This window comes from Melanostigma gelatinosum, assembly GCF_949748355.1.
Source record: "Melanostigma gelatinosum genome assembly, chromosome: 21".
Taxonomy (NCBI): domain Eukaryota; kingdom Metazoa; phylum Chordata; class Actinopteri; order Perciformes; family Zoarcidae; genus Melanostigma; species Melanostigma gelatinosum.
The window spans coordinates 19,386,097-19,401,697 of NC_136654.1; the positions used below are offsets into that span (position 1 = coordinate 19,386,097).

The window sequence follows — 15,601 nt, forward strand, 5'->3', positions numbered from 1 at the left end:
TAGCGCCCGGCTTCCCTCGCCCCCGGAGCAAGCCGTTCCCTAGCTAATAGATGCAAAATTAAGCTGATCAATAGATGGCCTCAGCTCATTATTGACATGTTATCGCGGCGTGGGATTTTTGTGCGGGGGTTTTATGCAGTGCTTGCTGGAGATGCAAGGCTAGAAGGAGGGGGAAAAAAGAAAAGTTAGCTGTGTTCCCCAAATGGCTCAGGCCACTTTGTTTCAACCCTGCAGTGATATTACATTAAGTTGATTTATTCTTACTCAATCCTACGCATGTGATATGTTCTATGATAAAGCAGTTTTCTATTGATATTACTTGTCCTGTTGGAAGAGTAATCCCCTGCTCAGTGGTAGGAAATGAGATGGAGACTTTGTAAAACGGCATATTAAAGATTCATCAATAATTGGCATGTGTGCTGCTGTTTGTGTTGTGGGGGAGGGGGGGTGTGTGGGGGTGTGTGTGGGGGGGGGGGGCTCTTATGGACGGATCACCACGTGATTGAGCTAAGTGGTAATTAACCATGAGAGAGGCGTGCGTGTGTGTGTGTGTGTGTGTCCTAATGAGCCTGTGCTTGTGTGTGTGTGTGTGCATGAAGATGCTGGTGTGTCAAAAAACAAAAGTGGGGATGCAGAGGGTAAGATGGGGGACAGAGTTGATTTGGAGGTGAACGCTGAGGCCATGTGGTCAGGTTATGGAGGGAAGAGGGAGGGAGGGGGAGGGAGGGGCTACACAGCCGCTTGGCCTGACCCTCCTCAGGTCTTATTGTCACGGAAGCATCTCCCATTTTAATGAGCACCAATAACCAAGCCCTTATTACTTATTTATTCATTAAGCTACCGCGGCAAAGCGGCAGTACCCCACTGGGTGAGTGTGCGTGTAATTGCTTGTGTGGGATTTTTCTTTTTCCGTCTTACATGCACGGTATCATCGTAAATAGCGCGTTGCGTAACAACAAGTTAGTTTAAAGCTAATTGAACCTAAAATAGATGGCCTGAAGCTAATGAATTAGCCTGGACGATTGGGTTTTTGAATCCATAAGCTGAACTCATATTCGAGTTGAAGCCCTTAAAATCCTGGGCTTGAGGTATGCTGAGGGAGTAGGCCTCATTAATATGGAGGCTGAACTGCTTCAAGGTGTATGTGCAAGTGTGAAAGAGCCACAAAACACACTGGCTGTTTGTTGGTTTCGTATGATGCTTTTGTGAAGATTAATTGCGTGTTGGTATGTGTGGTATGTGTGTGTGTGTGTGTGTGACGCCTTCAACATAATGCCTTCTGATTGATAACTGTGCGTAGGTGGAATTGTGTGATAGCGTTATAGTGTTTTCACAACATCGGAAGTCTTTGTGAAGCCTGAGAGTGTACACATTCTCTCCCTCTGAGGCATGTTTCTTAGCTCCCTTATATCCAGTCTACCGTTTAACTAATTCATCGTGAACTCTCGCAGAACAAAACCAGACGCCCAACATCAAGGGCAGCGTTCAGCTCTCCTCCAGCACAAGACCAAATACAGCGTTCTCCAGCAGAACGCGGCCGCTGCAATCAGCTTTCTTTTTCTCCCTCAGCAGAGCTCAGCTGCTCTTCACATTTTTAACTCTCCCCTCCCCTCCACGCCCCAAACCCTGCTTCCTGCAAACAAAGGTAAAGCATGTAGTGTGTGCATGAGTTGCCCAACCTCTTCTCCTCCTTACGCCTGGCCTGGCCTTGCGTATGGGGCTCAGACACACCTATTCCTGCAGACGTGCGTGTGCACTTCCATGTAGCCTGTAAGTAGGTCAGTGTGTACGAGACTCCAACCAGGAAGGCCCGGGACCTGATCCTTGGCCTGCCAATCCATCAGCCTACTTCCACTGAGCTGTGGGTCCTCTATTGACTACCATTAATAACCAGAGTAATGTATTTATACAGCATGTCAGAATGCCCACAAATCACAGTGAATGGCCGCACTCGTTAGTTAGATGATAGCATAAACAGATGTGTACATGGAACTGACAAGATGATGCTGTTTCATACTCAACAGAGGGATCTGTGGTAGCCTACATTTAAAAGAAAATAGAAGAATAATGCAGGAATGAAACTAAATCTAATGTCAAAGGCAACTGGGTTTTCAGTTTTCATTTTGGAGACGCTTCAATGCTCGTCCACGATGCGTATTACTTCTCGGAATTGATGCATGACTCAATGTCCTCGGGACTAAACCAGTAAATCCAGTTTCCTTTTGCATAAGAACATCTAGATATCCTGTTACACGGATCACTGACAATCTTCATTGGAGGGAAAATAGAAGGACTTTATTGTGTTGATGATTTGATGAAGCACCTAAACAACATAAATTATGATTTAGCATCGCGCCACAAAAATGAGCTTGATCTACGCAACTCTTATTTTTGGAATAACTGAGCTGCGCTTACGACCATCAATTATAAGAACTTCCAGTCTCATAACATATACAACCCACTCAGTTTGTCACCCTAGTGGTCACAGTCAGAGTTGTGTTTCTGGCCGAGCAAAGGAAAAGAAAGAGGAACAGTCACTCATCCAGAAGAGCAGCTCTGTGAAGCAGCAGAACCACCTGAAAGCAGAGGCATTCTGCAGCAGAGCCTGATGCTAAAGGTGCCAGAGCGCCTGTTCATTAGCGGGGCTGACGGAAGACCGGCCAGCTCCTGCTGGCCTTCACCCTCCCTGCCACAATATTTATAGAGCAGCCAAGAGATCCTCTTAATGACCCAGGGAGAGGGACAGTGGGGAAGGGGAGAGGGAGGGAGGGAGGGGTGCAAAAGTCAGGAATGGAACGCTGTTTACTTTCTGAGGCTTGTTGAGAAGTTGGTGTGTTTTGGACCGCAACCATGTCACCCTGACACTTCCTTTGAGAACACATGTGCATCCAGGTGTGCGTGTAGTCTTTGCCATAGTCTGTCATCATTTGAATCATTTCATGAAAGGTGCATGTTAGCTCAACGTATGACTAGTGGACACTGTTGTCTGCTTGGGACTGTGGTGGACGGATTTGTCAGCGACGTGTTGCTCAGTCCTTTGAAACTTTCCGGTCAATCAGCTGGTGTTTGAACAGCACATTTGTCCACACTTGCTAAGTAAACAGTGTCAGGGCAAAGCCATACTTATCTCATGAACCGCTGTTTAAGGGAGCGGAACTAACTTCCAGAACAGACCCCATAAAAGTAAAAGAAAGGACACCAAACAGATCAAAAACTAAGAAACGTTTTTTGTCAAAGACTGCAATACTTTCTCAGATATTACGAACAAGAGTAGTTTCACCAGCCTGTTTCTACAGCCTTGTTTTAAGGGGTGAGTAAAGTGTGAGTTGGGTGGAGAGGAGGGAGAGGTCATGTGCACATTCTGTATACGAAGGTGTCTGCAAGAGAGAGGAAGAAGGGGAGGTGGCGGTGGAGAGAGTTGGCAAAGGGAGGAAGGGTAGAGGAGGTGAGGAGGGGAGGCTTTGGATCAGGTCGGCGGCCCCAATGCTGTCGGGGCCAGTGGAACCCCCAAGCGGTTCTGGCTTTGGAGTAAATATGGGCCCAGCGGACCCCTTCCCGCCCCAGGGCACACAAACCCCAGGCCATCCCACATTCCACTTTTATTTTCCTGGTTGCAAAATGCCTCCGGCTATTAGAGCAGGTGGGGTGTGGGTGTGTGTGTGTGTTTTTGTCTTTAATATTAACTCATAAAATGTGCGTTAGGAGAACCAAAGCAGTCATGATGGGCCCTCTTGTGTCTGATAACTTTCTCCCAATTTTGTCAAGATGTTCTTGAGATACTGCATTCGCTTTACAGTGAACGCGTTCCTCCACAGACGGGTACACAGAAAAACAACACCGTATCGTACAGCTGAGTGGGCTGCTGAGGGGGGGGGGGGGGATTTCAAAGGGTCTGCGTTGCATTAAGCGTCTCCCTGCCTCGTTTACAGAAAAATTACTGTCTCCTCCTCTACAAATTATGTGTTTGTAAAATCACGTGTTTGCTCCTTTTTTTTTGCACCTGTGAGTGAAGACAAAGACTGCCGGCAATATCCGCAACAGATCAAGACAATATGCTCGGCTCTCGTTTTTTAACGGGATAAAATTGTAGTCAAACTGGACGACTAATCTCTTAAGCTCGGTGCAGTTTACTTGCAGAGCTTTGAATGGACTCCTCTTACTAGCCTTGATCATTTCAGACTTAAATAAAGCTCTTTAGTGTCGCGGTCTGATTGGTGTAATCTGCAAGCTGTCAATCCCATCTCTGGGCGCTCTCCCCAGAGGAGCCCGGCCCGTCGACCAGAGTGTGCTCAAATGTGGGCGAGCGTTGTTGTTCAGGTGTGAATGGGCGAGTAAGCATGATGGTATATTTGGGGGGGGCGGGGGGGTCTCTCTGAATGTACATGTGGTGTATGTCTATCACGACTTTGTAGAGCGATGTCATGTCACAGATGGGTCGAAGATCTGCTGGACTCTGTAGCGCAACACCCAGTATCCATATGCTGAATTCTGAACCCAAGCTGCTCTCTGTCACTCTCTGCCCGTCGCCCCTCCCTTTTTCTCACATCGCTCACATGGCTGGGATGCTCGATGGAGCCCCAGTGGTCCTCATCATCGGTCCCTCGGTCCCCTGCTGGAAAGTGGACCAGTGTTTGGGAGCCACATTGGCACATAAGGAGCCCTGTTTGTTTGATTGGTCTGAAGCCTTCTGCTCTTAATCCAAAACAAAACGAACAAGCCGCGCGTTGGCTGCTGCTCCAGCCGCCAGGCCGCATGTGATAAACACATCAGATGGGGGGGGGGGGGGGGGGGGTTTGATGGAAAAGAAAGACGGTTGCTGACCAGAAACGGCCAGAACAATCCTGCGCCATTCTCACTAAAAAATGCATGAGTAAAACTGCTCCCCCTCCCCTTTCTCTGTCAATAGCTCGTATTGACGTTTGGTTAATGTTTGATAGGATGTGGAGAAAAAAAAGAGGTTTATATTTGGGAGGATCAGAGTCTAGCACCGGTGCCAGGTTTTAGGCCAAATTGCCTCCGTGCCAGCGTGTTGAATTCGTAACAGCAGTGTGGAGAGCCGGTGTGCAGACGTGTGAGGATGATGATGCTCAGGATTGCCCCTTCAATTGTCTCCAGCCCGCTTCGCCACTGCCACGAGCGGTGACACGGGGCCCAGGGCCCCAGCTTGTTTTCATTGTGATGACAGTCAGTGTGGATCTGGGTGAACACTCTGTAACTCATGACATGCCAGACCTCGGTGCAGCAGCCGTAACTCACATGGGCGAGTAGTCCAGCATGCAAATAGCAAGCACCTGCTCCAACATATAAAATAAAAATGGCGGAAGAAGTAGCGGATTAAATGATCGACGGAGTGTTTTGTCGATACGGTTTTGGGGAAAAATGCCAAACTGAATTGATTCTGTTTGACTGTTGGTCAGACACGAAGACGTCACATTGGGACCTTTGGGCTCTAGGAAGAGGCTTTCTGACCGATTGTAAAGACAAAATGGTTTATTGATGAAAAAAACAACAGGCAAAATTATCAATAATGAAGACAATCATTAGTCATAGCCCTTATAAACCCCTCCCCCACACCCCTCCCACCACCACTAACCCTAACCCCCTTCATATGCTTGGGAAAGCAGCGGAGGACGGGGAAATCGGAACAGCGAGAGTGAGTTCATCCCTCTGTAAGGATTTAGAGGACTCCCTTGTCTTTCACTTCATCAGAGACAATTGAGTCATTCAGCTCCCATTGTGGGGCTGGCCAGGCGAGGAGGGGCGCAGGGTGGGGGTAGAGAAGGGGGGGGGGAGGCTGAAAGGGAGCGGGGAGAAGGAGAAGCCGTCTGCTGCACAACCCGGTGGAGCCGGAGCACAGTCACTGGGTGGCTCTTACAGGGTGGGGGTCTGTCAAGGGGGCCGTGTTTGTGTGTGTGTGTGTGTGTGGGGGGGGGGGGGGGGCAGGAAGAGAGACTGAGGGAGAGGAGAGAGTTATCCTGCAACTCCGGAGCAATTTGTCACATTGGAATGGGCTCTTGAGTTACCCGGGGGGCCCCCTCATAGCGGGAGAGTTTTCAGGTCGCAGAGTGGGGAACAGGGAGGGGCTTGGAGCAACAGTGAGAGGTCAGGGGTCATGGCCTACTCAAGCCCAGGCGGTGCGTCGGTTAGCAGGGCAGGCAGGCGGGCGGAGGAAGAGGAAGGAGGCCAAGGAAAGGGGGGGGGGGGGGGGGTCGGAAAGCCCGGTGCTTGCCAGGGCTCCGTTTTCCTTGGCATGCTTGTAAAACCTGCAGGAGAGATTGGTGTGTGAGAACATTTGCAATAGCGGGCCTGAAGTGGAGCCACTTGTAAGGGCATGCGCTGCGCCACCCTCCCTCTCGCTGTCGTCTTTCAGTGTCTCTCCACCACACTCGGGGGTGTCACCTTCACGCTCCTTACCCACCTACTCACAATGTCCTCTCGCTCGACCCCTTCCACCGGCTGCAGCTGTGTTTGAATATTTGCATGTGTGAGCATGTGTGCACACGCAATGGCTGGACTTTCCCGTGACTGGATTCACACCACCTCCCTCCCCAGCACTGCCCCGTCTTCTAGCCCCCCCTGGCACCATTGGACACTGTCTTGAATTACCTCATACATGACAGCAGCCCCGTCACTCTCTTCCTCCTTCTTTTACTGCTACAACACCAACCCCCCCCCCCCCCTTCTCCTCCTGTCTCCCTCCTCCATGGCAATTAATACGCAGTGTGGGGGGTCCATAAAAAACCCACAAGACCTCAACTCTGGAGTTTTTACAACCTTTTCTTTTTCCACTCTCAGGACATACAAACAAGCATAAACAAATCCAGTTTTTTAGCAATAAAAAAAACCCGTCTCTGGGTCGTAAATGCGTGGTAGTGGTGGAGAAAGAGCAGGAAGCGAACCGTACGCCGGCTCTAACCGAGGACTTGGAGTCAATAACTCCCTCCAGCGTCTACCACTGGCAGGCACCCCACAGTGAACTCTTCGCTAATTACCACTGATTTAGACACAGTCTCAGGAAGGGTCACACTCACTCTCTGAAAATCTCTGACACACACACACACACACACACACACACACACACACACACACACACACACACACACACACACACACACAGCCTCAGACATGCGTACCAACTAGCCGTCACCCTTACTGGCTGGCAACACAAGGAAATTGAATCTGCATCACAACAGCCAAACTGCCACAAGCGAGTCACAGCGAGTTCTCTGTGCACTCTAGCGATTGTTGACGATGATTGCAATTAAGTTATAGTTTATGAAACAGCAATGCCGAAGCTTTTGTGCCAAAAATGCACTTTTTTAGGTCATTATTGCAAAGAACGACATGATCTCGATCACTCGTGGAAGATGATTGAATAGGGTTCAGAAAGCACATTTGTTTCATTTGAGAGTTTGGGTTTCTTGATCGCGTTGAAGGCTTTATGTCCACATGGCATCGCAGGCACAGATCCAAATCCAAGTTCACCTGTCCGACTTGTTTAAGGGGATGTCTGGTGTGTAATAGAGCAGCTCATATGAAGGCTCATTATAAACGCCTTTGTGGTACCAATTGAAGTGACACCAATGTTACACCAAGGACAGCCCCTCGGTTAGCCACTGAGGGCAACATACCAATGTAATGTAACTCAGTAGTTTCCCCTCTTCGCGTGCTTTCAGGCCCTTTACCTTTTAGTGCTCTACCCATTCCAAAAGGCCTCCGAGCCAAAACAGCTGCTGCGACCCGCTTCCCTCAAACTCGGTGGCTGTGACATTGACGAGTCTGGACCACATTCTACAGCAAGGGCAACAGCAGGCGGTCAACGGCTGACGAATCCACAGAGAGTTTGCGCCCATCCATTCATTTACATATGAATCTGTGAGAAGTGGTTTCTGATGACGGGTCGATTTGTACTTTTGCTGTTTGGGATTGAAATATATCAAGATAAGTGAAACCATTTCAGGTAGAACAGTCATCTCTGTCATCAAATTAAAAGGACTCCACCCAGTTTATAACACAGACAGATGTTTCTCATGACCCTGGTTTCTGCTTATCCGTCTATCTCTCTCTCTCTGTGTGTGTGTGTGTGCGTGTGTGTGAGAGAGAGAGAGAGACTTCTAATAGAGGCCAAGTCAATCATTTATGGGAGCAGTCAGGAGGTTTAGCCCCAGAGGAGCGTGGTGAGACGCCATGCTTTAACCTCTTTATGGGTTCCAATAAAAGTCTGACAACAGTCACATTTACGACATTAGGTCATCTTAGAGCCATGAGCCGTGTACAGTACCTTTAACCTCTGCCCCCCCCCCCACCCACCTCCAAATGAGTGACTTTATGCAATCCAAAATCATCCGTCAGCTACTTTTTTTTTTTAAACGAAACACTTCCTGCTCACTGTGAAGCAGCCTGGTGACCCAAAAGAAGAGTTTTGTGCAGTATGTTTCTGAAAACGTGTGTAACAATGTGGTTAACACAGCTACCCGTGTGCACTACTGCTGGACGCTCAGACACACGCATCCAAGATCTTTATTTGCTTTTCCATGTTTTTGAGTTTCCACACCCACACACCTGTCAAGAAATGTCGTCGTCCCGTCTTATTTTTAATTTGTTCTTCTTGGTTTTTTGCTTTCTGCATTGTTAACATGTTTTTCTTTCTTTCCATTCTGTTTCCCTTCTACCATTCAGTACCTACAGATGAAATGGCCCCTGCTAGATGTTCAACAAGGAGCTCTTCAAAGTAGACAAGCACTTAAAGATGCCAGGTCCCCGTCACCGGCACACATCGTTGTAAGTAATACTCCGCCCGGTACTTTTCTTCTTTCACCAGCTCTTCTGTCCAGAAAGACAAACGAGCCCTGCTTTTCCTCTCTCGTCCATCCTGAAACCGTCTTCAGCATTAAAGCCCTCCCATTCTTCCCATTAATAAGATGTTTTGGTTGGGGAAAAAAAACAAAATGCACATTTGTTTGCATTTACCCTTAAATCAGTCACTAACACACGCAGTCAGTTTCATGTAATCCTGTTATTTTACACGTGCACAGTTTTGGCGACGGACAGTTCCGTGGATCCCAGAAAGTAGAGCTTTTGTCTGCCAGCGAGTGATCAGGAGGCGAATGCCACCGTGGCGGGTGCAGCAGTTGTTCTTTGGACAGTAATCCCAGAGAAGATGATAAACCGGCCCAGCCTTGCACTGAGCTGGAAGATTATGGAACACGGGCCTTTACGCTGACAACTGTTTCACGAGAAAGAGCTAATGCTGGGCTGCTAACATCTCGTCTTTGAGGGGGAAGTGTGGGCGTTCCTTCAACATTGATTACCCTATCCATGGAGTTGGAGGAGTAGCCTGGCAGGAGAGTTGGCTGGACAGCCATAGGGGGGGGGGGGGCATACGCAGTACATACCCACAACAGAGCATCCACCCCAGGCATGTCGATATCTAAAGAGGCAAGCAGCTCCAGAGTCAACACATGAACGTGAACTTAGCAGTTAACGAAAGGCAGAAAGTTTTCAGGAGGTCAGCGGAAAGGTTGAACACAGGGAGGTGCACGCATGTGGTCGCAGGGTTAGTGAGCCAGGAAAATCAATTGAGTGTGGGGATCGAGCAGAATTAGTGAGGCGATCGTGAATACCCGGGGCCGTTATTGGACACGGTTGTTACTTTTGTTTTTAGAGTCGGGGCATCTACATCATCTACATATTGTTATGGAAATGAAAAATTTGAAAAGCGCTTAACGATTTTAGACGGAGATGCCTTCCGAGTTTGTGCGCTCATGAATACAATACCTCCTGTGGTAGCCGTTCAGCGCCGGGGCTAATAATACACGGCTGACCCTTTGTGTTTATGCACTCTGTGCAACAACACAGTTAGCAGTCGCCATGGAGCTCACACAGAGGGAAGAAGCGATGATTTTTTTTTTTATCACACAAATTACTCTCTCAGGACAGAGTGGCCCTCTGAGTCACGTTTGACATTTGATCAGTTCAGTTACTTTTACGGTCTGTAATAAATACCATCTCTAACAGATACTCAAACGCTGGCAAGCCAAGGCCTCGTTGGTATTTTGCCCGTTTAAGTTAAGCACGTCTTAAAATAGCAGGAGTCGACAAGGCTGTTCATTTGAAACAGAAACCTTGTCAAAAGTTGCATTTGAGACAAAGAGCTAGCGATGACAGCGTTATTCTGAACAAAACAAGCCCGGCTAAGAACCCTCCTTATCTTTTCCCTGCGATGCTCGTGTTATTTTTATACCAAAGAGTTCAGGGGCCTCTTCTTACTCTGTTATTTTAGGAGACGCGGAGAAAACAGTCCCAACTCCTATGAAGTCATTAAAGTGGTCGTAGGCAGCAAAAGCTGCAGGTAAATACTTGAGGTTTTATCCTGCTATGAGTCACACGGTCTGTAAATACTTACCACCTCATATCCATCCAAACTCCTGCGTTACGCTTCCCTTTTACAGGAAGTTTGAGAGCAACAGTAAAGTGTAATGGTTGCAGTTAAACATTCTCAGAGCGCACTAATGACGTCATTTTATGGACATTTCTGTTGTAATGTACATTTTTAAGTTAGATTGCTCTATTCTGAGTTGGGCGCTTAAACGATCTTGGGGTTTTTATTTTTGGCAAAATAAATTCAAAGCATCTATTTTTTCACAATGTACACAGGAAGTTGTAGCCTAATACAAACAGTCAGGCATGCACCACTAACAGGCTTGGAACAAAGAGGCAACACCGAAACACAGAGTGGCTGTGGGGCAAAAACTAAGTTGAAACAACAAAGACGGACGACCAGGCAGATGGAAACAATAAGCTTTGCACATTGCTGAAGTACAGATCCATTCACAGCCACACAATGTACTGACCGTATAGTGGACTATAGGACAAGATCATGCAATAATGGATGATAAGTGATAGATTAGCATTAGGTAATAACAAACATGTTGCTGAAAACTGACATTTACATTACATTCATTCATTGTAATTCTATTATATGTTCAGCACAGATAGGACATGGGCCAAGGACTAAAGGGTTGGATTTAGCCATGATTGGGATCTCAGGTTTCTGTCCTCGGAAGGCAATTTTAGCCAAAACTAAAAATGAAGTAAAGTGACGCGTCCAAACTCTAAAGTTGTCTTTGCAGGTAAACCCCCCCCCCAAAAAACCCCAGTTGGATTTGATGATAAATAACTCAGTTAATGAAATTTTAATGAACCTTCTGGTTTTTTTTCTTTCTTCAAGCTTTAGTTCGAAGCAGAATACAAAAGCCGACATCGTGATTAGTACCGACACTGATCAATATGAGAGAATACGTTGTAATATCTGTGGTCGTATTGCCCAGCCCTGGTGTGATCTGTTTGATAGAGTACACGCAGGCTGGTGAGATCAGAGGAACTGCAGCACCGCTGCATAGGCACACATCTCGCCGTTAGCACCGAGTGATCAAATTGAACGTGAAATGCAGCTCGTATAGTTGGCGCTCCTGCCATCCTGCTCCGGCACCTCTGACTGAGAAGTGTGACTGAATGTTTCCCTGGTTTGCATCATACTGGCTGTTGTACATATAGAGGAGACAGATTACTGTGGACAGCATCGTGAATGCCAATGATAACCTCGCACGGACTCCCGCTGGTGTCACTCAATCAGTCAAGGCTTTCTTTATTTATTTTGTACCAGAAGTTGGAGGCCTGCATGTTCCGGGACGTGACCCCCTTATCAATAAATCCCCCCGTAAACGGTAGTTTCTTTGTGTTTACAAATGCAAAGAAACACTCGGGCGCCTTGATCTCTCGCCGTCTGCAGCGCTAGCAAGGCTGCATTGGTCGTGATACGAAGCCGTGGATTGGCTTGCTAGATAACGGCAATCTGAAGCCGAAGTGACCCTGAGACGGTTGAAACAACAATGGAACGACAGTGAGCGATCGAGGGAAAGACGTTAGATGGCTGGTAGATAAGGCCTCTGAGGAAGTAGTCGGTGTTGGAGGAGAGATGGACAGGGACGGCTGTGCAGACAGACGGTCTCATTTCTGGCTGGAAGGCTCAGTCGAGGTGAAATGCTGGAGGATCAGCCGAGAAGAGGGGAAGTGACCTCACGCAGTCTGGTCTTTCTGAGGGCTGCGCTGTATGCCCCTGTTTACCATGCCCTCAAAGGGGGCCAGGCAGGACCCTTTGAAGTGCCTGACCACCCCCGCAGGCAGCCTCAAAACCTGCCGCCGCTGAACTTTTATGCCATTGGCTGAAAGTTATTCAATATTTATCCACCGATTGATGTGTATTTTTTTGAGGCAGAGAGTCCGAGAAACACAGCTCCTGAGGGAAAGACGGTAAACAGCCCTGGCTTTGCCAACTTGCCTTTTATTGTGACGTTTTAATTTGCCATTGTGGACTTGAAGAGACTTTGTGGCTACCTAGCAAGAATCAGCGTAAAGCGGGAGGCCACATTTAGGAAGTTGTGTGAGTGTGTACGTTGTTTTCTTTTCCACTTTCACACTTCTATTATTTAGACAGTGATTACTGCCCCAGGAACGCAACATAACATACCAGAACAGATTGTTTCGTAAATCCAGTACTTAACATGTGCGTCTGTTGATAGCATCAACAAGAGTGCAGTGAGGGACTCGGCAGGACTCCAGGCTCATGTTGGTAATATCATCATAACGTCATTTGACTGAAAGGTGTTAAACCATCTCATCTCACAGTCATTTGATCAAACGTTATAGAATGAGATGTATAAGAGTATTTAACGAAACGGTTTTTAACGTTTCTAATGTTTCCCATTCTGGGAATTGGGGCAGAAACATGCAAATGTTAAGAGCACACACACACACGCACACAAACTACTTTCCTGACATTCACGTGCATACGCACGCTCACACAGCCTTAGAGTCTACAGCCTTGTCCTGGTTGAACAATGTCTCCATTGTTTTGTGGGCTTTCACTGGCAGCAGGGGACGGCTGGAGTGTTAACCATTTCCCAACTGCGCCTCACTGTGCGTTATTGTGTGTGCGTGTGTGTGTCAGAGGTAGTGAAGCATGGGTACAGGGATGAAGAGAGGGAGGGCACTTGCTCCAAGTGTATGGTAATTAGTGTGGAGGAAGTGATGGAATCTGGCCATTTTTATGGCCTGCAAGACCTCCCACCTTAGCCTTTACAACTACCCAACATGCTTATTTTATTCCCATTCAGTCCGGTTTCCCTGAAGAATGTCTACTGGAGAGAGGCTTTTGTGAAAAGAGCTGACGTGTTTTTGATTTTATAAAAAAACCCCGCAAAAAACAGAATCGCGTCTTCGCCAAGCAGTCAGAAAAGAATCGCCACAATGACTCTGTGGATCCCAACAATGGGCCAAAGGACTGGATGGGCAATGCGGCCGCTACTCTAGGTTTGTGTTAGAAAAGACAGACCCAGGATCACATTCACCTTCCTTGACCGCGTCTCTGTCCATTTTAGAGGAATGGGGATAAAGGGGGCTTCCTGTGGTCTGAATGGGCCATGCACCTGGGCTAGCCAGACAATTGCCCAGAACTCTGGGACGCCTGGCCTCCTCAGCTGTTAATGAGCGACCCCCATGGCCAGCAGGCACCACCCACACACTGTCCATAGGCTTTACCCAGAAGGCTTGCTCTATCCTGGCTTATGCCGACCTTAAAAGTGCTCTGCTTTTTCCAAATAACCTCTCCCCCGCTTTTGTCTTCTTTCTGCGCATGCATCCATCCACCCTTAACCTTTGCTGCAAGAGAAAGCCCACATCGCACACGTTTATTTATTCATTGTTGTGGTCACTTTGTTGGCTGATAGGATTGATATTTCTCAATCGAATTTACCGTATCATTCTTGATTTGGGAAAATCTTAATTTACAAACAGCGTCGCGGCCGGAGATTTTACTCCGAATCGCCCGGTTCTTTTGGGCCCGCCATTCAGACCTCCAGACAGAGACCCCTGTGCCTGTCAGCTGTAGCTCACTGTCTTCTCCAGACGAGACGTTTGCTCGAGGGGGGTCACGCTTACATCATCGGCTTGGGCCAACATCTGAGGCCACCGAGACGTGGCGTCAGGCCTGGGAACTGTGACAATGAAGATGAGAGCACCTCAGTCATTGTTATGCGTCCGGCAGCCCGGACCGCCGCTTGTTCCCACAGACAATCTACTCAGTGTTGGCTTAGTCAGCAACAAAAGCACACAAAGACCCAAGAGTCTTCATCGCTTACGTTATGGGCTCAACAGAACACACTAAACATGAGTAAAGGTACCTGATGAGATAATCAACGATGCTAACGTTTTTAAAATGTATTTAAATATAAAATCGTAACAGAGCCTCTCCATTGCAACATTTTACTGTAGGAAATGTGAACAGCAGTTTTTTGTATTGACTCTGTGCTCGTTTTTGTCTGTGTAAATAGATAGGGCATTGTCGTCTATTTTCCTTGCTGTGTTATTTGACCGTTGAATAACCTCTGTGAACTTAAACTACCCCAGGGAATGTGTGACTCTGTGTTGGACATGCACATTTAAAGGGATAATACGTATTTGTATCTGTTTGTGTGTGTGTGTGTGTGTGTGTGTACGTGTGTGTATGCGTGCGTGTGTCTGTTTCACCAATAACCAGTGTGTTCACTGCATAGCTGTAATGAAAAAGCTATCTAGCTGGCCCCGGGGTCAAGCACAAGCACAAATAGAACCCAGTGATCTTGCTGCAGAGACAGCGACTTGCTCAGTAGCTCTTAGGTCCTTCAGTAAACTAAATGCCCTGTTGCGTTTCTCCGCATGTTCTGAGACTTCCACGAGCATGTCCTTTCTTCCTTAGGAAATCAATAACTCCCTTCCCCTATGTTCTTCCTCTTTCTTCCTTCCCTGTCCTCTATCATCTCCTGACATTCCTAAGAGAGATGTGAGATCTGAATTTCTGCTCTTCAGAGCAGCAGGTACAAATATGCCAGGTTAACCTCTGAATCCCTCCCACTTCGAAAGAAACGTGTATTTAAAACAGCTAGTAAGACTAGGCAGTTCACAGCTTCAATTTTAGTGCACACAGTGACGCGATGGAAGTAGCGGACATGACTGCTGTCAGCACGCTTTCTTACTTCCATTTACTTCATGATTGTATCTTTAAAAGCTCTAACAACAAGCAACACATGACTCCGACATTCAGGTGATGTTATTTACTCCTCTGTGTCGAAATCATGATAGTTAGAGCTTGACAAAATAAAAACTGTGCCAAAACTTTGAGGTGACAGTGGATCCCCAGACCAGCTGACTGCTCCTGAACATCTCTGAAGGTGTGGCTGCGGAGGACAATGCAATGTTCTAGCAAAGTGAAAAAAATGTTTTAACAATTAGCCAGCCAGTACCTACAGCCATGTAACCAGTGCAGAGCCAGTGTTCTCCCATTCTATCTGTGTAAGATTAATAATAATAATGTGGCCGAACATGCACCCAGGAGGAAGCTGAGCCAGCAGAGACGAGGTAGTAGTTTAAATAACTAAAAAGCCTGGGGATGCATTATTTCCAGGGAGAACACGTTTCTTTTGCATAAAACCTGGCCGGCTAGGATTGTGTGCAGATGTGTGTGTGTGTGTGTGTGTGTGTGTGTGTGTGTGTGTGTGAGAGAGAG

The 15,601-nt window shown here is 47.4% G+C and overlaps 1 protein-coding gene across 22 annotated transcripts in view; it reads left to right on the forward strand.

The window, feature by feature from the left end:
* The window catches only part of tcf7l2 (transcription factor 7 like 2), an 83,737-nt gene that overhangs the window by 20,265 nt on the left and 47,871 nt on the right, over positions 1-15,601 (forward strand). For all 22 annotated transcript variants that reach the window (XM_079293217.1, XM_079293228.1, XM_079293220.1 and 19 more), the window contains exon 4: positions 8,680-8,781. In XM_079293217.1, coding sequence (XP_079149343.1) covers positions 8,680-8,781 — 102 coding nt within the window. The remainder of the gene's footprint in view (positions 1-8,679; positions 8,782-15,601) is intronic.